Source organism: Sorghum bicolor, chromosome 8, assembly GCF_000003195.3.
Source record: "Sorghum bicolor cultivar BTx623 chromosome 8, Sorghum_bicolor_NCBIv3, whole genome shotgun sequence".
In the NCBI taxonomy this organism is placed as follows: Eukaryota; Viridiplantae; Streptophyta; class Magnoliopsida; order Poales; family Poaceae; genus Sorghum; species Sorghum bicolor.
In genome coordinates, this window is record NC_012877.2 from 54468654 (window position 1) to 54489871 (window position 21218).

A 21218-nucleotide genomic window follows, 5' to 3' on the forward strand; every position below is an offset into this window, starting at 1 on the left:
AGGATTACATGCCTTGCAAATGTCACGGTTCCTGTTCTCGTGAGGTGGCTTTCTGAAAATGTCACGGATACAGACGGCTCAACCAGGCCTGTCTTGTACGTGCAATCAAAACTCAAAAGCCTGACTACCTGAGCTCGTCCAATGATGAGCTGTGGAACCTGTCCAATAATGAGCTGTGGAGCCTGTCCAATGATGAGCTGTGTGGAATGAACCTGGAGAGGCAACTCAGACAAAAGCCTGTTCCCAGTAGAGAATCCAGTCAGGAGTAGGACTGACAACTCTCAAAGTCGCAAGCACAAGGCCAACCAGGCAGGCAGCCAGCCGTTCGCCGCCGCTGCCAACTCCTCGTGACGTCGCCTCGCCACGATCTCCTCGCCTCGCCTGCGCTCTCCAAGCACCGACGACCGTTTGCCCTATAATTCTCCGCCCCCACACGGCACCCAGAGTTCCTCCCATCCCCCAGTCCCATCCCATCCCATCCCATCCCAGCGCTCGTCGGAAACAGCGGCCGCCCAGAAAGCCCCACCAACCCCCCGCGGCGCAAAACCCTAGTAGACCCAGTGATCTGCTGATGGTGATGGAGCAACAAATCCGCGGCGCCAGTGGCAGCGAGGTGCCGGTGGTCAAGCCGGAGGACGCGGTGCCGGTGGTGCTGCCGCTCGGCCCGATCGACCGGGACGAGGCCCTGCTGTCGCCTGGGACACAGGAGGCCGTGGCGAATCATCAGGTGAGGAAGCTCGTGCTTTACCCCCATATATGGCTCCTTTTCGCGGGTTTCCTGCGTCGTCGATCCGGTCATGGATTTACGTCCCGCGGCGGTGGAACACCTCGTGGTCGCTACGTGCTGTGCTTGCCGTGGCATGGGTACAGGTGGAACGGGGCATGGGTGGATTTGGGTCGCAAGAGTACGTCTCCCGATCCGAACACGGGCAAGCACGAGCAGTCCATGGCGTGTTCGTGGCGGCCGGCTCGGCACCTCGCGGGGGTGGATTTGGATGCTTGGTGCTACGGCTGCAAGCGGGACGGGCTGCGTGGCGATATTTTTTGGAGGGTCTTCGCCGGGTGCCTGCTAGGCTCTGCTACACGTACGCTTGCAAGCTGCATCATCCTCGTTCCGATCTGGAGCCAGATTAGCCTCTGCAAAGCCCACATCAACCCGCTATAGCACATTCTCGGCAGCCGGAGCAGGGGTAGATGCGCCCTTCTTCTTCTTCTAGCAGCCATGGGGGGGCCTCGGTAGCCGGAGTAGACCACGATTTCACCTTAGGTGGCACTACTACATGAATTTTCATGGAGGCAGGGAAAACTAGTTTTCCAAGGCGGGTAACCCATCCGCCTCCGATCTAAGGTCACGGTAATTAAATCATCTATTTATTACCGAGGCGGACCAACTGCCCGCCTCCGTTAAAAAAATCCAAAAAAAACGACGACCCCAATCGCAAGCTCATCCAGGACAGGTCGAAACCGTCCGCCGTTATCCTAGTCGTGCCCGCACCGCTGCCCAGATCAGCTGCAAGTGAGGCCTCTCTATCGAAGCATTGCCACCCGTGGGCCCAGATCCGCCGTTGGGGAGGCCGCCGCACCAAATCCATTGCTCATCATGTGGATGCTCGATGTCGGTAGAGGGTTGGGCCATACCACCGGATCTGGGGTGCAAGGAGGAGGTGGCACCGCCCCACAGTCACCAGCCACCAGATCTGCACTCGATGCTGGGGTAAAAGGCAAAGGGATGCCGGATCCATGGTGATGGCATCAGATCTGTGATAGTGAAGGTGCGCCGTCCGTGGGGAACAAGGGGAAGGCCGCAGCCTCCACCTCACTGTCGGGTAGAAGGGGAAGGTCGTCGCCTGCCTCCAACACGCTATTCCCCACGCCGCACGCCAACCATGGGCGCCAGCGTGAGGCATGCCACCACTGGCTTAGGGCGCCGCCGCGTAGGTCACCGCTGCCATCCTAGGGCTCCACTGCCTAGCCCACCACCGTTTTTAGAGAGAGTGGGAGGGAGACCCATGCAGGAGAGAGTGGGAGGGAGACCGATGCAGGAGAGAGTGGGAGGGTTAATAAAAAATGACTACCTCGGTTAATCATAGGCATTAACTGAGGCGATTCAAAGTGTTACCCGCCTCCGAGGCTAATTCCAAAACACCTTGCAAAATTTTTTTTGTAGTAGTGAGGTGCGGTGGCAGGGGCAAAAGTGGGCTTGGTCTCGAGTGCTGGCACCAGCGGGCACCACGGTCATGGTCGCATGTGGAGCGCAGGGGTGGGCGGGGCCATGATGGTAGGCAAGTGGACGATTTCACGTGCTTTGCTGATCGATTGCCCAATTTTGTTAGCATGATGGCCCTCTCCAATCTGCAATATGTACAAAAACAAGTGGCCCGTGGCCAGCACGTCTTTTTTGTGGCGCGGGCTACATAGTTTTGGGGCAGGCCTACATTGCTTGCATCCTTGGGGCATTCAGAATTCCCGACGGCTGATCCATATATAACATTTTTCCACTTAGCGTTGATCACACATTTTTTTCTTTTTTTTTTGCAATTGACGATCGAGCTATGACTCTCCTCTGAAATGAAAAAAATAACCACAGATGTTTCTACTCCAATGACAACAGCAGGTAGTAAAAGCCTTTGATGATAGTGGCACCAACAACTATGGAACCAGCAAAAACACAAAAGACAACAACATGAACCACAAAAGAAAATTTGAAGCCTTGGAGACTAATATTGCTACCAGCACAGAACATGGGGACGGTCAGAGCCCCACAGAAGACTTACAAGCTAGTAAGTCTATCAATCTTATAGTACTTCACTACTTCGATTTTACTGATCCACTGTTGTTTCTCCTCAACATTATGATAAATTCACTTAATTTCAGGTGTCCAGATGGATAAGAACAGAACAGAGAACAACTCTAAAAGTAGAAACATTCCCCAAGATACCATTGTGGTAAAGAACTCTATATAAGTTTGAGAAAAAGAGGCATTGAAATCAATCATGATGTTTCGAGTTCAATAATAATTAATATATGCAAGTTTGTGTCAGTCTTCAACTTAAAGACTTATTTAAAAAAACAATAACCTAAGAAATTAATTATCTTTCAGATACCAGATGATGATCCTGTAATTAACGATCAAGCCTTGAAAAGCCAACAGGGAAAAGTCACTGAAAAGTCTGGTAAGGACAATGCTATCAAAGAAAAAAGAAATTTATTTTTGCTGTTATTGATTACTTCCATATGGATGCCCCAAACCTAAATCTGTATACTTCAAATTGCATTTCAGATGGCATCATGTATTTTCAGAGGTATGCAACACTGCGATTACTTCAGAAGATGCGAGATGATACAGTATGTTACATAATACAATTTATTTTTGAAGTTACAGCAGTGCTTGTTGATCATAATTCTTCTTTTCCTTGATAACCTAATGTGCACTCATCTTAGTCTATCTATGTTTCAGCTCCACGAGCACCGTGTGCTTGGAGATCGAAGTGCTGAGTACGAAATGGACATCCAAACTCTCTTAACAGGTATTTTACCTTTTCACAACTAAATCTGGATACAATGTACAATAACAACGTGAAATCAAATGATCTTGTGGCCAACAACTTGCCTTTCCGTTGCATAATGTTACTAAACATAGCACGAGAGCATAGTACTTTTAGGCTACGATTCGTATTATATGTGATCCTTAGTTCCGAATGATGGAGTTGGGCGTCACCATCCCATCCAAACAAAGCTGTACAATACAAGTGCATAACATTATTTAGCCTCCCAAGGACAACTAGCAAGGTAATTTCAATTACTGTAGAATAATTGTAGGCCTACATATATCACATATCTTTTCAGTTGTGTGATTGTTGCTAATCAACCTCAATCTTTTACCTTCAAGTTATATGAAACCAGTACCTATCATTTTGAAACAATGTGCAGAAACAGAGATGACACCAAAATTAACGTCAATCCTAAAGAAACATGAGAATATTTGGAAGATGATGGAAGCTGCCAATCCAATTAGCTTTGGAGAAGGATGCCAAACTATGAAGATAAAGAGGAAGAAATTGAAAGAAGCCATACTTCTACGGAACAAATGCCAGGCAAGAAACATCACCTGTTGTAAATTGTTATGACTGCCACCACAATCCTCTGCTTGACTGTAGTAATTGCAGGAACTGGATGACATATGCCATGAGAGCAACTGGATTCTTCCAAGATACAATGTACTTCCTTCAGTTACCGGTGGTATGTGGTTGATAATCACTTATTTTACATGTTCCTACATGCCCTAGCATGGTCCATGGACCAGATAGGCATTAGAATAATCCAGTCAGATTTAGGCTTCACGGTCTGCAGTTCTTGCACTGTAAAACTGAGGCATATAGTGGGTGACAATTATCATACAAAGCTAACGTTAAAGTCAAACTCTAATAGGTGCTTACACAAGTTGTTCTTATACCATACTATATGCATGATCCTAGAACGTATACCTCCTAATAATCACAATTTGAATAAGTCAAAAGTCTGCTGGTAATTATAAATTGAATCTCTTGCGGAAGGGCCACTAGACAAGTGGTTAGAGCAGTAGCATCTAGCAGACCTAGGTTCAACTCCCTGTGGGAGCGAATTCAACAAGACTGTAATAAAAAATTATAAAAAATAGGTTAGTATGTTTCCCATGCTGACTGCTCCATCTTTGCTCGGCTGCTTGGGCAAACTTTCTCGTTGCTTTTAATTCCTACATCTTTGAACTTTTACAGTTGTACTCCTATATTGGCAGATATGTACCAGGCCAGTGTCCACCTTACAGGCCCAGATTTCAACTTGAGTGCAGATGGTGACATGAAGGTCACCCCTCATGATGCACGAGACTCAGCGGCATCCAACATGTTGTCTCAGCTTCAACAGAAGGCAAGGGAAGACTAGGAGAACAGCATGTCTGCACACAACCCCTGATGTTGCATCCCTGCTGATATAAATCATCTGGATCATTTGACTAGAAATGATGGCATTCAGATTATTTAGTCTAGCATTATTCTAAACAGAGGCATTAAGCACACTTTGTGGGGTGTCCATGGGCATGTCCATGTGTGGATTTCATGGTTGTTTGTGACTTGTACGTGGAGGAGCAGATATAATTTGAAATGCATAGCTACAAACGTGTTGGTTTCTGACTCACTACCTCTTTGTGTCTAGCGCGATTGTATGGCATGAGGTCAAGCTTCTAGATGTGGTCGCAAGTCTTGTTCGTAACGTAAGTATGTGATTATCTTGTTCTAGCTAGTTATTTTGGTGCTTCTGTGTTTGATTTCATATTTTTCTCTGTGGTTTATAACTAGTTCTTTGGTAAGTGTAGGCTTACCAATGTATTGTGATTGTTTTACTCATAAAATAAGTGCATAATATGCACGGTTGTGTAGAAACATGCCATACACAGAAGGTCAAGCAAGAGTGCAGTGCCATTAACATCATTTTTCTAAACCATATATACTTGTGAGGACAACATGAATTAGGTCATTATCTGTGAGATAAATGAGGCAAGATTTTAGGTGTTCATATTTTAAGAGTCATGGAAATAAATTGGTTATCCTTTCCACTTGCTTCATCTTTGGAATACATGATATATGATATATACACTTAAGCTCTTTTGGACACTAAAGTAGATACAGATATAACCTTCATTTATAAATAAATGAGAGGTAAATAAATAGATATCATCATTTATAAAGAAAGGGTACAGATCAAGAAAAGGCTATAATAGTCTTCATTTATTCAAGGGGGATATGTTGGCACAACACATCCATATAAATTTGCTAACCGGCAGGGAAGCAACTCACTGCAATCGTATCTTGTGCTATTTCCATGAATAAAAAACTAGAGCAAAGAGTTCAAGGATGCGTGAGATTGTGAGACATGTGGCACCTAGATTTGATTGCTTTTGTCGGAATGCAAGAACTCAAAAACAAAAGAAGAACGATTAATTTCCTTCATCTCATCCTTCTCCTCTTGTTAACAAACAAACCAACCAATGGCGTCGTGGAGTATCAGACATCCTCAAGTGTTTGTATTTAAATAAAGAAATAGTTCCATTAGTTATTTTGTGAGTCATGCATCGTATCAGGGATCTGCCCATTACTGCCCAACCCATTGACAGCTTCACTTGGGAATGGAGTCACGGTGATGTGCTAGAAAATGTATATGTAGTTCAAAAACAATTAAGCACGTATGTTCCAGTGAGATAATAGGATTCTAGTTGAATGGTTGGATTATTACAGTCTCCCCTCTATGATCAGGAGCAACTAGGTCATCTGTTATAGATTAGTTTGTCATATTTCTATACATCCATGGGAAATAGAAACATAAACTGTATTAAAATTGATATCTGATGGTATGTTGTGTGGTGTAATAAAATGCTCAACATTAGCAAAGTATGCTTGTGTTTGTGTGTTCTGCACTAAAATGCACAAAATTAAACAGACCAGTTTGGCATAGATTATTTGTTTCCTGCCAAATGGAAATGAGAGGCACGAGATATATATATAACAGCTACCATTCCATTCAAAGATGCTGGGGTATTCATCCCGGTATGCCGACATGATGTGAGATTGCTAGATAATTCAAATTTAATCCAATTTTATTAACAGCCTCCGACTGCCCTCTCACCACTGGGGACCATCCCTATGGTTAGACAACTGCATTCACGCAGGAATGTGTTGTAAAGTGACTCTTGGTCATGCACGGCTTTGTCAAGCGGTGGAAATGCCACAGATCTGGCAGGTCATGGAATATCCGGGTTTGCTGAGTCCAGCATATGTGCAGTCAAATAGTCAAAAAAAAGCCACTGATTTGCAGAAAATCATGTTTTTCCATTTGTTCATTTGCAGGAGTTCTTCCTCATCTCCAGTGACAGGTGCAGATAATCTAGGCAACTGTTGGGAAAATGCTCTTCGCACACCCCAGCAGTACAGTAGATCGAGAACCTTCTCACTCGGTGCCGTGAGAGGCTTGAGCAGTAACGGACAGTGGGCTCAACAGTAGGTGAATGCAGTGAATGCTCTCTGTCTATTAATGGCGGCATCACGCCCCTTATATAGGGCCCGGAAACCGACCCAACGACATTTACATAAATGCCCCGTGACGGTGGGGGAATATTCCAGCATATTCTTTCATCGCAGTCTACTGACCCCAATGTACTCGCGTAATTTCACGTCGCAAACCCTTCGTTCATCCTTTGACTGGGGCCTCAGCAGGTCGGAGGCTCGGATCCTCCGCCCAGTTGTGGATCCTCCGACGCTTTGGTGTCGGAGGTTCCGCAGCCCGGCTGGTCGGAGGTTGCTTCACCCGGCCACCCCGGGAGTTCCTCCTTGGTCTGGTCCAGTCGGAGGTTCCTTGGCCTGGCTGCGTTCTCCTGCCATCCTCGGACTCGGGAGGGTCGGAGGTTCCAACCTTTTCCTCACCCGTGGACCTCCGCCGGCGCTTCAGTCCCTGCACACACTCTGCACGACCAGACGAGTCGTCAACATTAGCATTACCCGTCGAAGGATATCCTCCGACGTTTCAGGCGTCGGAGGTTCCTCAGGTGAAGGATAACCTCCGGCGCTACCAGGGGGAAGGATGCAGCTTTTCCCCAACAGTTCCCCCCTTTTTGGGCTAATGGCACTCCTGCGGTCCATGTGCTCAAAAACATGCTACGCTGCGGAGGTCACGAGCATGGTTGCTGCCTTCCCCCCTGGTGCGCAGGATGTGTTTGTTAGCAAATGTTGGATAACTGTTTCTTTTACTTAGTCGTAATTTTTCTTGTTTCTTTATTTTGCCGGGATCCTCCGATCATTGCTGCTAAGTATCCTACGCGCGTTAGATTGCGGAGGATTGCGGAGGATTTTATTGCCGTTGGAGTTAGCCGTTGGCATTGATGAAGCGCAACGGTCTGGCCGATTCCTCCGCTTATAGCCGTTGGGCGCGGGGAATCGCAACGGCCGCGCGGTCGCAGGCCCTCCCCTATAAAAGGAGGTGCTGGGGAGCTTTGAGCTCTCACCCCTGCTGCTCATTGCCTGCACACCTTCCTTCGCTACGTCTTTCTCTCTGAGCTGCTCGCGTGCGTTTAGTTCTAAAGTGTTGTCGGAGGTTTTACGGTGGCTCAGCTTCCTTCACCGCGTCCTTCGAGGTCAGATTTTTCTGGTCCTTTGCGCAATTTTCTTAGCGTTAGGTCCGGAGGTTGGCTGCGGAGGTTTGAGGAGTGGATGCTTGAGGTGGCTGCAGCTCAAGATCTGGAGGAGACGTTGTCTGACGTCGAAGCTTCTGTCGGTGATCTGATAAGTGCGAAGGAGTTTGAGGGGATGGCGGCGATTACTTTTGAATTCGGGCAGTCGACTGTGAGGGCGGAGGATATCGCTGACATGGTTGAGGCTAGATTTTTCAAGGAAGGTCGTGCGGAGGCTCCTCCTGCTGGTCAGACGGTGCCTGCGCCCGAAGAGGGGTATGCGGTGGTATTCAGGGACTTCTTCACCTGCGGACTTCGGATGCCTCCGTATCATTTCCTTCGCGAAGTGATGGAGAGCTTCAACGTGGAGCTGCAGCATTTCAGCCCCAATGGGATACTGACCCTTAGCAAATTCGCATGGGCGTGCGAATCCTACGGAGCCATGCCCCACATCGACACCTTCTGCTCGTACTTTGAGCTCCAGCGCCAGCCTAAGAAGGTGAAGGATGCCGAAGGTGTCGAGTGCATTGCGCAGTTCGGAAGCTGCGCGTTCATGCCGCGCCGCACAATGCCTGGGCCAAGGTGCGAGATCTCCTACTGCCAAAAGGGGAAGTGGGAGAAGGATTGGATGAGAGCCTGGTTCTACGTGAGGACCCCCGCTGCGTCGAAGACTTTGGATGACGGCAGCGTTGATAAAGTTTATCCTTACGCGTCGCTGATGAAGGAGCTGAAGCCTTTCTCGAAGGTTGATCCTTCGCAGGAGATGTCGGAGGAACGACTTGCTTGTGACAAGGCATTTGCGTTGGCATGCCGATACTCCGGAGGCCGGGATTTGGTTGAGGAAATGGTCGCTGCTGACTACTGGCCACTTGGCCGCAGGACCGATGAGTTCACCATTGAGATGGTGCAAGTTCCTGTGTTTGGTCCTCCGGAGGGGTTGCCGTTTCCCCGGTTCGGCGCGGGTATTCCGGAGGATGAGACCAAGGAGTCCTTCCTTGATCGCGTGGAGGTTTCTGCGCGGAGGATCGTCGGGAAGATCTCGGAGAAGGAGTATCTCCAGCGGAGGTCTGCGCTCGGGACGATGCCCCGGTTTAACCGCGTTTTTGAGGAATTGGGGATTGAGTATGAGGATTATGTTATTCCTCCGGATGTTTTGCTTGGGTTGGAGAAGAAGAAGGACTCCTCGAAGGCTGTCGCCTTGGCGGAGTCGAAGAAGAGGAGAGGGGGTGGCGCAGTCAAGCAGCTTGCGAAGAAGCGGAGGGCGGAGGTTGTGCTAGAGACTCCTGTGGAGTCTTCCTCCGCCCGCTCATCTGGTGCCGAGTCGAACTCGGTAGCTTCTGCGCCTGCGGAGGCCGCTGCTGCTGGTGGAGCTCCTGAAGCTGAAGCTTCGCGTGCGGTCTCCTCTGTGCGCGCGCCTTTCGCGTCTCTGCTTGGGGAGGAGTCCTCCGACGCGGAGGCCCCTGTGGCGAGCCCTGCGCGGGAGGCGAATCCTGCAGAGTCTGAGGGTCCGCGCGTTGCTTCGGTTGGCGGAGGGTCTCCGCCTAAGGAGGTTCAGGTGGAGTCCAGCGACGAAGCTGAGTCCGCCTCCGTTCGGAGGATCAGGAGGGCGGAGGCTCCCCTTCGTCCGGCTGGTGACGGTATTAACTCGTTATACATGGGTAATGATTTTTTATTGATTATTTTGTTTTTATGCAAGTTTTGATTGACTTGTTCTCATGTTTTTTGTTTATCTTTCAGCGGAGGTTTTTGCTGGGCTGGCTACCGCGGAGGAGATGGCTAAAGGCGCCAGCGTCGCGCAGGAGGGGCTTGCCGTTCCTCCGCCGCGTGAGCCTGCGCCTTCTGCGTTGGCCAACAGGCCTTCGCCTGCTGATGTTCTTGGTCCCGGTGAGTTTCCTCTTTTTTGGTTTCAACGGTTTGGTTTGTTTTTGGCATTTTATTCTAAGGTTCGTTTTTGTTATGTGCAGGTGCTTCTGAACCTTCGATCACAGGTTGGACTGATGCCTTGCGCGAGGTTCATTCCTTGGTCGGAGGTTAGTGTTCAGGCCTCCGCCAAAGGTTTTTTGTTTCTTACGATGGTTTTTCTTAATTGTTTTTGGTTTACAGATCGTTTTCGTCAGAAGCTTCGCGGCATGGACTTTGACACGCTCCTTCGCGTGCAATATGAGCACCATAGCCTTGTAAGTTTGCGCTTTGTTGTATCTTCCTTCGCGGTTTTTCACTCGGAGGTTTGTTGTAACTATTTATTTTTGCGCAGGGTCATCACATGGCTGCCGCCTTAGAGGAGCGTTGCTCTCGGGAGGTTATCTGCCGTGATGAGGCAATTGGTGTTCTGAAGAAGGAGAACGAGACCTTGGAGGCTGAGAAGGCTCGTCTGTCGGAGGAGGTTAGGGAGTTTTCCTCCGTCAGGAGGGAGGTTGACTCCCTGAAGAAGAAGAGGGATGACTACAAGGCTGGGTCGGAGGCTTTAAAGAAGGAGAAAGAGGATGCCGAAGCTTCGGTGGCGGTCCTCCGCACAAGTGTTGCTGAGGCGGGGAGAGTTAGGGACGTAGCCCTGCAGCGAGCTGAGAAGGCGGAGGACATTGCTGAACGCCTTCGCAAAGAGCTTGACGCTGAGCGGACGTCTGCGGCTGAGCTGCAGACTCGCATACAGAAGGCGGAAGCGGAGGCTGCAGCTATTGTCGAGCTCTATGCCGACTCGCTTGCGAAGTTTGGGGGAAGCACCTCTGCTCCTCCGCCCGGCGGCGATGTTGGGGCTGCCCTCGCGTGGCTGAAGTCTCATATCCGCATGCTCCCCGACTTTGTCGGAGGTGCTGTTGATTTTGGGGCTTTGGCCGCGGTTAGCTCCTTCGCTAGGCTTTTGCGCCGCGGAGGTTGCTCTCACGCGGAGGGAGTCGCCAAGGAGGATTTTACCTCGGCGGAGGACGTTGGCGAAGGGACCCCTTCCCTGCGCAAATCTGTCCGGAACTTCATCAGTTCGTTCTGGATTAGGTTTGGGCGGGATGAGGCGAAGAAAATGGCGGAGGATCGTCGAGCTGAGGTTTGTATTATTTGGTTATTTCTTTTTGTACTTTGCTTCGCTGCTTTGCAATGTTAATTAAGATGGGTATTTTGTAGGAGATTGCGAAGAAGAAGGCTAAGGTTGTCAAGGCCGGACCTTCGCGTCCCCCGAGTGAGGTGTGTCCTCCGACCCAGCCTGAAGCGGAGGCTCGTGATACTGGTGCCAAAGCTCCGGAGGGATCTGGTGCCAAGGTTTCAGAGACGCCCGAGGCTCCTGCTCCTCCTCCGCCTCAGGTGTGAGGCTTTTTAGTTTTTAGGTTTTTCTTAGTCTTTTTTGCGTCCAAGTGTGTGACGCTTTTTTTGTAAGTAAGGCCGGAGGTTGTGTTTTATTTTGTAAAGACTGTTGAAAATATAATATATTGAGTTGTTTTCAGATAAGCCTTTGTTTTACACTTTGATCCTGCGCAGGTCTCTGGCGGAGGACCTGCGCAGGATCGTTTCATTACTCCCCTTTCGTTTTTTTTACAAAGGGATTTATGTTTCTGGTGAATTGTGGGAGTATTGGCAAGTTGCCTTCCCTAATATGAGATTGGTGGATATGTTCGAGTTTGTTGGATATGATATTGATGGCGAAGGATCTGGATTTATCCAGTCGCTTGCGCGCCGAGGTTCATGGCCTCCGGCTTAGGTGGATGATTTTGTTTTTCTTTTCGTTTATCGTAGGTTTTGGTTATATATTTTTTATGACATGATTTGATGTGTTTATGTAGTTGCCATATCCTATCCTTCGCATCTTTGGTGAGAGAGATAGGGTACGCTGGGTGGCGGAGGCTTCTGAGGATGTTGCTGAGCCTTTTCTTCAAGGTTTTCCGGAGGTTCGAAAGCTTCGTTTGGCTTTTTAGTTTTATCCTTCGTTTTTGTTGGATTTGAAGTTATTATTTTCTGCGCGCAGGTTGTCAATTCCTCTCCGTTGGGAGATCTTCCTTCGAACTTTGTCGAAGGAAGTTACGTTACCCCGGTGACGTTCAAGCGTGGAGATTTGTATGCGAGGGGTTATCTAATTGACTGGTGGCGCCACAAGTATCCTACGCGTAGTATAGATGACTTAGTTGATTTCCTTGTACGTGATTACTGTGATGATCTTAGGCTTTTTCCAGATTCGTATGTTAGAATTGTGCGAGGGTCTTAGAACCTTCGGAGTTTTACGGTCGGAGGATGTTTTTCATTTTTTGTTGTAAGCTTGTGTTATGTACATTGTATACCGTTAATAAAGATCAGATATTTTTACCACATGGCCTTCGCACCTTTTAACTTTGACAGCCTTCGCGCTATAGTTTGTACGTGACTCATAGATCCTTCGGTTGTTTAGTTGAGGGAGGGTTTGAAAGTTGAACTTGTACAAGCTACCCATAACCTTCGACTTTTTATGGGTCGAAGGATGATTTTATTCATTTTTTGGTAAACGAACTTTTGTAATGATTTCTTCATCGATAATAAAGTTTTTAAGTTTGCTACAACCTTCGATCTCATTTTTATTACAACCTTCGCGCTACAGCACTTATATATTGCAACGTTACGGTGGTGTTGATCCTAAGGATATTTGTGTTGCTGGGGCTTGCTTGTTCTTGATGTTTGTTGTTGCGAAGGAGTTCTTGATTTTTTCTTGCGCGGAGGATCGTTGCTTCTTAGGCTTGGAACCTTCGAGCTTTTTGACGCGAAGGATCCTTCGCTGAATTCTGCTATTTTTTTCCTTTGCTCGACTCCCGTGGAGTGTTGTCGAGGAGAACCTTCGGCTGTTTAAGTCGGAGGTTCTGAAGGGATGTTACGAGACTTCGTGCGATACCCTTCAGAGACCTCTGAGTCTGACTTCCATTGTTTCTGCTATGGCTGTACGCGACTTTGTGGTCGATGTTCATCACAACGCCGTAGTTCTAGTATTACGAAGCTTCGTGCGATACAAAGTTTTGTTGGTGTTGTGAGGCTAACTCCTGCTTCCATGGTGCCCTAGGATTTTGCTTTTTGACTGTTAGGTTTGCACTCGATGCTCGGGTCTTTGTATGCTGATCCTGATTGAGGGTGGTGGTAAGGTGAGCCTGGTTTTATAGGCTTTTACGCATTTATATTATGTACTCCGTTAGGTTAAAATTTATTGTCGGGTTATTGATGGTTGTTGTGGTAGTTGGTTTTGTTGTATCTGACAGAGGGTTTTTGTAGTTTCGTTTGAATTTTACGGTTTGTTTGTTGGGGGTCTGCTTAGAGTAGCAGGATACCTTCGACCTTATTTTGGTGAAGGTTATGTGAATTTTGTTGAGGTCTGTCTTGTGAATGTTAAACCTCCGCTGCCTTTTGGCGAAAATAATATAGTTCCTGATGCCTGATTCTCCTCAGGTCTTTGTCAGGTTTGAAGGTTTTGCTCCTTCCGGCCATGTTGTGATGCCTGAGAAGGACAGGACTTTTTCACTTTTTGGCCATGTTAACCTTGCTGCCCGGCTCTTGGCTAGGTCTTTTGCTAAGGATTTGGTGTTTTCTTTCACCTTTGAGGACGTTCCGAGCTTTCTTAGCTTTTGGATGAAAGCTGCGGAGGGTCCTTGTAATCACGTGATGTTTTGTCGAATGCTGCAGCCTCGTTGCTGGCTGTTTTTCGACTTTTTGGGCTTTGGTTCTGGGGTGGATTCCTCTTTATATTTCAGAGGTTTTTACATAGGTTCTGCCTCGTTAAAAACCTCACCTCCTGGTAGGAGTACCCCTGTGAGGAAAAGAGTGCAGACCTTGGAATGCGAAAAAGTAGAGAAAAAGAGAAAAAAGCGTATTTAGGGATGTGGATGCCGCCGCTTATTTTGCAGGGGTCATCCTTACACTCAAATGTAAAATCTACGTAGGTTGTCGACGTTCCACGTGTGGGTGGAGGTTCTTCCTTCGAGGTCTTTCAGGTAGAAGGATCCCGACCTTCCCGCTTGTATTGCTGTGTAAGGTCCTTCCCACTTGGGTTGCAATTTACCAGCGTTTGGGTGATCTCCTTTTTTCCTGAGCACCAGGTCCCCGTTTTGTATGTCTTTTCGTACTACCTTGCGGTCTCTCCAATTCTTGGTTTCTTGTTGATACCTGGTAATATTCTCCACTGCCTCAAGTCTTATTGATTCTAAGGTTTCCTTGCAGTACTCTTCATCTTCAGCCAACTGCTGTTTCATGGAACGCAGGCTTTGGTGTTTGATTTCTTCGGGCAACATTGCCTCTTCCCCATACAAGAGCTTGAATGGAGTGAACCCAGTTGTTCTTGAAACTGTTGTGTTATGTGACCATACAACTCTTGGTAGTTCTTCAACCCATTTCCCCTTGCGTAGGTTGAGTAAGGTCTTGGAGATTGCGGAGAATATTGTTCTGTTTGCTCTCTCCACGGCCCCGTTTGACTCTGGGTGATACACAGATGCGAAAGCAATTTTGGTTCCTATGTGATGGCAGAATTCCTTGAAATTGTCTGAATCAAACTGCTTCCCGTTGTCTACTGTGAGCAAGCGTGGGACTCCGAATCTGCAGACTATGTTCTGCCAGAAAAATTTCCTGATTGTTTCAGAGGTTATGGTTGCCAGTGGCTTAGCTTCGATCCATCTTGTGAAGTATTCGATGGCCACGACTGCGAATTTGTTTCCCCCCTGGGCAGTTGGCATTGGTCCTACCAGGTCCATTCCCCATCTCTGCAACGGCCATGATGCTGGTGTGAGCTGAGTTAGTGCTGAGGGTCTTGACTGAATTGGTGAGAAGGTTTGGCAGGCTTTGCATGTTCTCACTATTTCTTCAGCGTCTTTAATGTGAGTTGGCCAGTAGAAACCTTGTCTTAGTCCTTTAGCAGACAACGCGCGGGGTCCAATGTGAGACCCGCACATTCCTGAGTGTATCTCTTGTAGGAGTTCTCTGCCCTCGCTTTGTGATATGCATCTCAGCAAAGGTTGGACTACGCCTTTCTTGTACAGGATTCCGTCAATGGAGGTGTAATTCCTTGCTCTTGCCTCCATTCTCTTGGATGTTGCTTCGTCATCTACAGCTGTCTCGCCTTTGAGGCAATCAGCTATTGCCTGCCTCCAATCTTCGCTTTCTGTCAGCAGGACTGAGCGAAAGGCTTTTGGCAATGATTCGGTTGCGGGTGTTGTAACAATCTGGTGGAAGGTTCCTTCTGGCAAGGGGGTGTTGTTGGCTGCTGCTTTCGCTAGCTCGTCTGCCTCGTAGTTTTCGGCTCTTGGAATGTACTGCAGAGTGAATCCCTTGAACCTTCTCTCCAGGCCTCTTACGACGGCCAGATACCTTGCCAGCTCCGGGTTGTGTGTTAGGTATTCCTTCTCCACTTGCCCTGCCACCACCTGGGAGTCTGTTTTGATGAGTAGGGTTTTTGCTCCCGAAGCCTTAGCTTTGTTCAGTCCGAGGATGAGACCTTCATACTCGGCTATGTTGTTTGTTGCTTTGAATTCGAGTCGTATAGCAAACTTTAGTTTGAGTCCAGATGGTGCGATTAGGACAGCTGCTGCTCCTGCTCCCGCTTGGCCCCAGGCACCATCTGTATACAGCGTCCACGGCTGATCGACTACCTTCTCCTCGTTTTTGTTCGAAGGTGTCCAATCTGCCATGAAGTCAGCCAGGGCTTGAGATTTGATGGAGGTTCTGGGGACATAGGTGATATCAAACTGTGATAGTTCGGCCGCCCATTTTCCTATACGTCCGGAAGCCTCTTTGTTCCTAAGGATATCACCCAGTGGCTGTGAAGTGGGCACTTTAATCTCATGGCTTTGGAAGTAATGCTTGAGCTTCCTTGATGCACACAGGACCGCGTATGCGATTTTTTCTATCTCCGTGTAGTTCAGTTTTGCCCCTGATAGAGCTTCAGATACGTAGTAGACGGGTCTTTGCACCGTTCCCTTACTGTCGCCTGTCTCGTGCACCAGGACACCACTGACAGCGTGATTGGAGGCAGCCACATACAGTAGTAGTGGGGTGTCCGGCTCAGGCACTGTCACCACCAGGTTGGTTGCAATGTAATTTTTGAGATGCCTGAAGGCCTCTGATTGTTCCGGACCCCATTCTGTTTTACCTTCTCCTCTCAGCACTTTGAAGAATGGGAGGCTTCGTTCTGCCGATCTCGAGATGAATCTGTTGAGTGCTGCTATTCGGCCAGTCAGCCTTTGCACTTCTTTCTTGTTTGAAGGTTCTGCCATTGACATGATTGCTTTTGTTTTGTCTGGGTTAGCTCTAATTCCTTCAGAACTGATGATATATCCCAGCATTTTTCCCTTGCTGACCCCGAACACACACTTCTCCGGGTTAAGTTTCAGCCCGGCAGATCTAAGATTGACGAAGGTTTCCTGTAGGTCCTTGATATGATCTTCCTTGCGCTTGCTCATGACGACAACATCGTCGACGTAGGCTATGATGTTTCTCTGTAGCTGACTTCCTAGAACCTTCCCCATCATTCTGGAGAAGGTTGCTCCAGAGTTTTTGAGACCTTCTGGCATTCTGGTATAGCAATATGTGCCGAATGGGGTTGTGAAGCTTGCCTTTCCTTCGTCTTCTTTTTTGAGCCAAATTTGGTGGTAACCAGAGAAACAGTCCAGCAGTGAGAATCTCTGACAACCAGCTGCTTTGTCCACAGAGGTATCTATCCTTGGCAAGGGGAAGGAGTCTTTGACACAAGCCTTGTTAAGATCCGTAAAATCTATGCACATTCTCATTTTGCCATTTTTCTTGGGGACCAAGACCACATTTGCCAACCATTCCGGGTATATGACTTCTCTAATGACCTTTGCGTCCAGGAGTCTTTGTACCTCTGCCTTTGCGGCTAAGGTTCTTTCTTCAGACATTTTTCTCTGTCTCTGCTTCTTCGGCCTCATTCTCGGATCAATGTCCAGCGAATGCTCTATTATGTCTCTGCTGACTCCTTGTAGGTCAGCGGCACTCCAAGCGAAGATATCTTGGTTCTTTTGCAATACGTCTAGCAATTCGAGTTCCTCCTCTCTACTAAGGGTGGCGGAGATGGTGACCTTCTTATCTGGAACAGCTTCCTGCAGAGGGATACACTTCGTTTCCTCCTGATCAGCCAGGTTTGTTTTCCCCCTTGGCATGTCTGGTGGCTGGGAAGCTTCATGTTGCGTAGAGTCTACGGAGTTTATGTTCCGGAAGGACTTGTAGATTGCTTTCTCTATGTTCCTTGCCTCCTTTTGACTTCCGTGAACCGTTATCACTCCGTGCAGAGCCGGGATTTTCATGCACAGGTATCCCATATGAGCGGCCGCATTGAACTTGTTCAAGAATCCTCGCCCGAATATGGCATTATATGGGTAGTGCAAGTCTACCACATCGAAGGTGACGTACTCTGTTCTTGCGTTCTCTGTTGTGCCGAAGGATACGGGCAATGCGACCTTTCCCAGAGCATGTATCTGTTTTCCTCCGAACCCGATCAAAGGTGACTCCGAAGGTTGGAGTTGGCTTCTGCTGAGCTTCATTTGGTCGAAGGTTCCAGCAAATATTATGTCTGCGGAACTCCCTGAATCCACTAAGATCCTGCTTACTCCCCAACCCGCAACATTTGTTGTTATGACCAAGGCGTCTGTGTGAGGGTAGCTTTCCAATCTTAGGTCTTCCTCGGTGAAGGTTATTGGGGTTCTGGACCAATCAGTGCATCTCACTGGCCCTTGAACTGCAACGTTGTTGACGAGCCTGAGGTGATCCTTCTTCTGTTTCTTTGTCTGGAACTCCATTGAGGACCCCCCGGCTATTGGTAAGATCATTCCAATTGTGGGCAGGGGTGTATGGGGGCCGATCTGATTATCGGGGTGGGGTTCGGTTTTTGGTGGTGGTGGGGCTTGGAGTAGCTGTAGCTGGTTTGGGGGAGGAGGTAGTGACTGCTGGTGGGGTTGCGGGGTTTCGATGTACGTAATATGTGGAGGTCGTGGAGGAACATAGTTTGGTGGAAGGTTGTGGTCCGCGGTTTGCTGGGCTGGGCGCCAAGCTGGTAGGAAGCTGGGATAGTAAGCGGAGGCTAGCGCGCTGGGTTGAAGTGGAGCTGGGTGCTGCTGGCTTGAACCTCCGACATATGAATGGTAGAAGGTTTGAGGGAATGTGTGGTTTACTTCCCGAGGCTGAGCAACTGGTATCGGAGGTTGCGGAGCCGACCTGCTCTTGATCCTCTCCTGAGTTTCTTTTGCATCTGGGCAATCTCTGGTGGAGTGACCCTTCTCTTCTCCATGGAAGAAACAATACTGTTTCCGTGGTCGCTGACTTTGATTTTTTCGCCATCCCGCATTTCGACCCCCTCTTCCGGCTTGATTGGGTATGCGTTCCGAGCTCCGCGCCTCCACTGGTGGACGGTTATTTTCCGGCCTGTCATTTTTCGGTTGCTCGATATTCATCATCTGTCCACCACCCTCTCGCTGTGGCCGGCGTTCATCCCGGCTGAGGTTCTTCTTCTGTGAATTTCTATCATTGCTCTGCCTCTTCTGAGAGTTTTGGTCTTCCAACCTTTTGCGGTAGTCGTTGTCTGACCTGCAATACTTCTCAAACTCGTGGTACAGCTCGTGCATGGATGCTGGCTTTTCTCTGGCCAAATGAGCCGCGAAGGGTCCTATGCGAAGACCCTTGATGGCCGCTTCGATGGCAACCTCCTCCGGCACACCGGGTGCTCTCGCCTTAGTCTGCACGAACCTCTGGAAGTATTCCCGCAGTGCCTCTCCCTGATTCTGGCGACACTGGAACAGGTCCGTGGAGGTTAGTGATTCAACCGCGAATCCCTGGAAGTTCGCTAAAATCTTGTCTCGAAGGTTCTCCCATGAATAGATCGACCCGGGTCTGAGCATCGAGTACCACGCTAAGGCATCTCCCTCGGCTGCGATCACGAAGGATTTTGCCATCACAGTCTCGTTCCCTCCAGCTGAGGCCACGGCTGCCTCGAAACTCATCAGGAATTGGCGCGGATCGGCCTTTCCGCTGAATTTAGGGAGCGTGATTGGTTTGTAGGTTGTTGGCCAAGGCGAGGTCTGCAATCCTTCGGACAGAGGGGAACGAAGGTCCAACGTGCCCCGCAACATGCCGCCGTAGTTCGTCGGTTGCACATCTAATGTTGGGCCGGCGCTGTTCAGAACAGCGGGCTGAATTGTCGGCTGAGCTGGAGGTTGCATGCTAAGGATTTCTGCCTGCAGGAGTGAAAGCTGCTGCCTGATCTCAGCCGCTTGCGTCGCGGCTACCGCTGCCTCTTGGCTGGCGGCGTAGGCAGCAGCGATCCGGTCTCGCTCTTGCTGAAGGTTCCGCAATTGTGCTTGAAGCTGCTGGAGCTCTTGCGTGGCCGAGGGCTGCGCCGGGTCTGCGGCGGGAGGAGGTTCCTGGCGTGTTTCCGGCTGCTCGTTCTCTGGCTGCTCGCCCTCAGAACCTTCTCCCTCCACGGTCGCGTACGTGCTCCGCACGGCCCTCCTTGGCCTTCCTCTCCTGGAGGGCTCTCCCCGAGGTCTTGTGGTGCTTGTTCTCTTTCCAGCCATCGCAGGTTATAGTTCGGGCCCCGCGGTGGGCGCCAATGTTGGGAAAATGCTCTTCGCACACCCCAGCAGTACAGTAGATCGAGAACCTTCTCACTCGGTGCCGTGAGAGGCTTGAGCAGTAACGGACAGTGGGCTCAACAGTAGGTGAATGCAGTGAATGCTCTCTGTCTATTAATGGCGGCATCACGCCCCTTATATAGGGCCCGGAAACCGACCCAACGACATTTACATAAATGCCCCGTGACGGTGGGGGAATATTCCAGCATATTCTTTCATCGCAGTCTACTGACCCCAATGTACTCGCGTAATTTCACGTCGCAAACCCTTCGTTCATCCTTTGACTGGGGCCTCAGCAGGTCGGAGGCTCGGATCCTCCGCCCAGTTGTGGATCCTCCGACGCTTTGGTGTCGGAGGTTCCGCAGCCCGGCTGGTCGGAGGTTGCTTCACCCGGCCACCCCGGGAGTTCCTCCTTGGTCTGGTCCAGTCGGAGGTTCCTTGGCCTGGCTGCGTTCTCCTGCCATCCTCGGACTCGGGAGGGTCGGAGGTTCCAACCTTTTCCTCACCCGTGGACCTCCGCCGGCGCTTCAGTCCCTGCACACACTCTGCACGACCAGACGAGTCGTCAACATTAGCATTACCCGTCGAAGGATATCCTCCGACGTTTCAGGCGTCGGAGGTTCCTCAGGTGAAGGATAACCTCCGGCGCTACCAGGGGGAAGGATGCAGCTTTTCCCCAACAGCAACAGATATATCCAATTTGGATCTATTATTGTTGTAGCCCTCTGCTGCATTTCAGTTTTTTTGAACCTCAGATTCGGTGAATTTAAATGGTTGACCTGCTGAAATGAAAAGGATATCCAATGATTAGCTTAGCACCATACAAAATGCAATTTAGCTAGTCGGAGGTATATGTCAACGTAGCTGGGCAAATAATTTGGAACGTCTACATATCCCTTGGGTCAATTTAGAAAATTTGCCAACTTACATGAAAACGAGGCTATTTTTCTTTTGAAGGGCGCGGTTGTTCGCACCCAAGGGATGGAAGGGCAACTACTACATCCAGGTAATAATTCCATACAGACCCTTGGTTAGGTAACGGAGCAACACAATGTTCACCATGCTCTATCTTTTGTTTCTCTAGCGTTATTGGATTTCTGTTCTCTCGACAGGACTGAAGTAAGTTCTGAATTATTTTATCAACTCAATGTAATGGTCGTGTGTTAATAAAGTCATGACTTCATAAAGAAGAAGCTAGCTGAAGGTACGTTGTTGAGCAAACAATTGGATCTATTTCGCAATTTTGTTACATTAAGTATAGGCTCTTCTGTACAGTTGAGCATGCACAGTTGCCATCGAAGGCAGCCCTGTTCTTTTACTACACGTTTTCACCTGATGGTCGTGAATGAAAGCAAAAAATTAAAGTATTGGAGTGCCAATACCTGTGTTCATAAATGTTTGATTTTATAAAATCTCGTGTGTTGTAGAAAACAGACAAATAAGAGCCTGCGGCCGCAGTA

At 48.8% G+C, this 21218-nt stretch overlaps 2 protein-coding genes across 3 annotated transcripts; both read left to right on the top strand.

Annotated features, from left to right (window-relative positions):
• LOC8066332 lies at positions 311–5169 on the top strand. Of its 2 annotated transcripts, none has more exons than XM_002442243.2 (9): positions 311–727; positions 2612–2780; positions 2875–2945; positions 3101–3173; positions 3281–3345; positions 3458–3527; positions 3931–4094; positions 4167–4239; positions 4775–5165. In XM_002442243.2, exons 1-9 carry the CDS (start codon positions 572–574, stop codon positions 4918–4920), a joined length of 987 nt encoding a protein of 328 aa, XP_002442288.2. In that variant the 5' UTR covers positions 311–571; the 3' UTR covers positions 4921–5165. The 2 variants fall into 2 exon arrangements, with proteins under 2 accessions (XP_002442288.2, XP_021302194.1); XM_021446519.1 differs by having other exon boundaries at positions 555–727; positions 2615–2780; positions 4775–5169.
• Positions 8019–10608, top strand: LOC110429886. Its single transcript, XM_021446596.1, has 4 exons — positions 8019–10078; positions 10159–10224; positions 10298–10371; positions 10449–10608. Exon 1 carries the CDS (start codon positions 8235–8237, stop codon positions 9894–9896), a length of 1662 nt encoding a protein of 553 aa, XP_021302271.1. The 5' UTR covers positions 8019–8234; the 3' UTR covers positions 9897–10078; positions 10159–10224; positions 10298–10371; positions 10449–10608.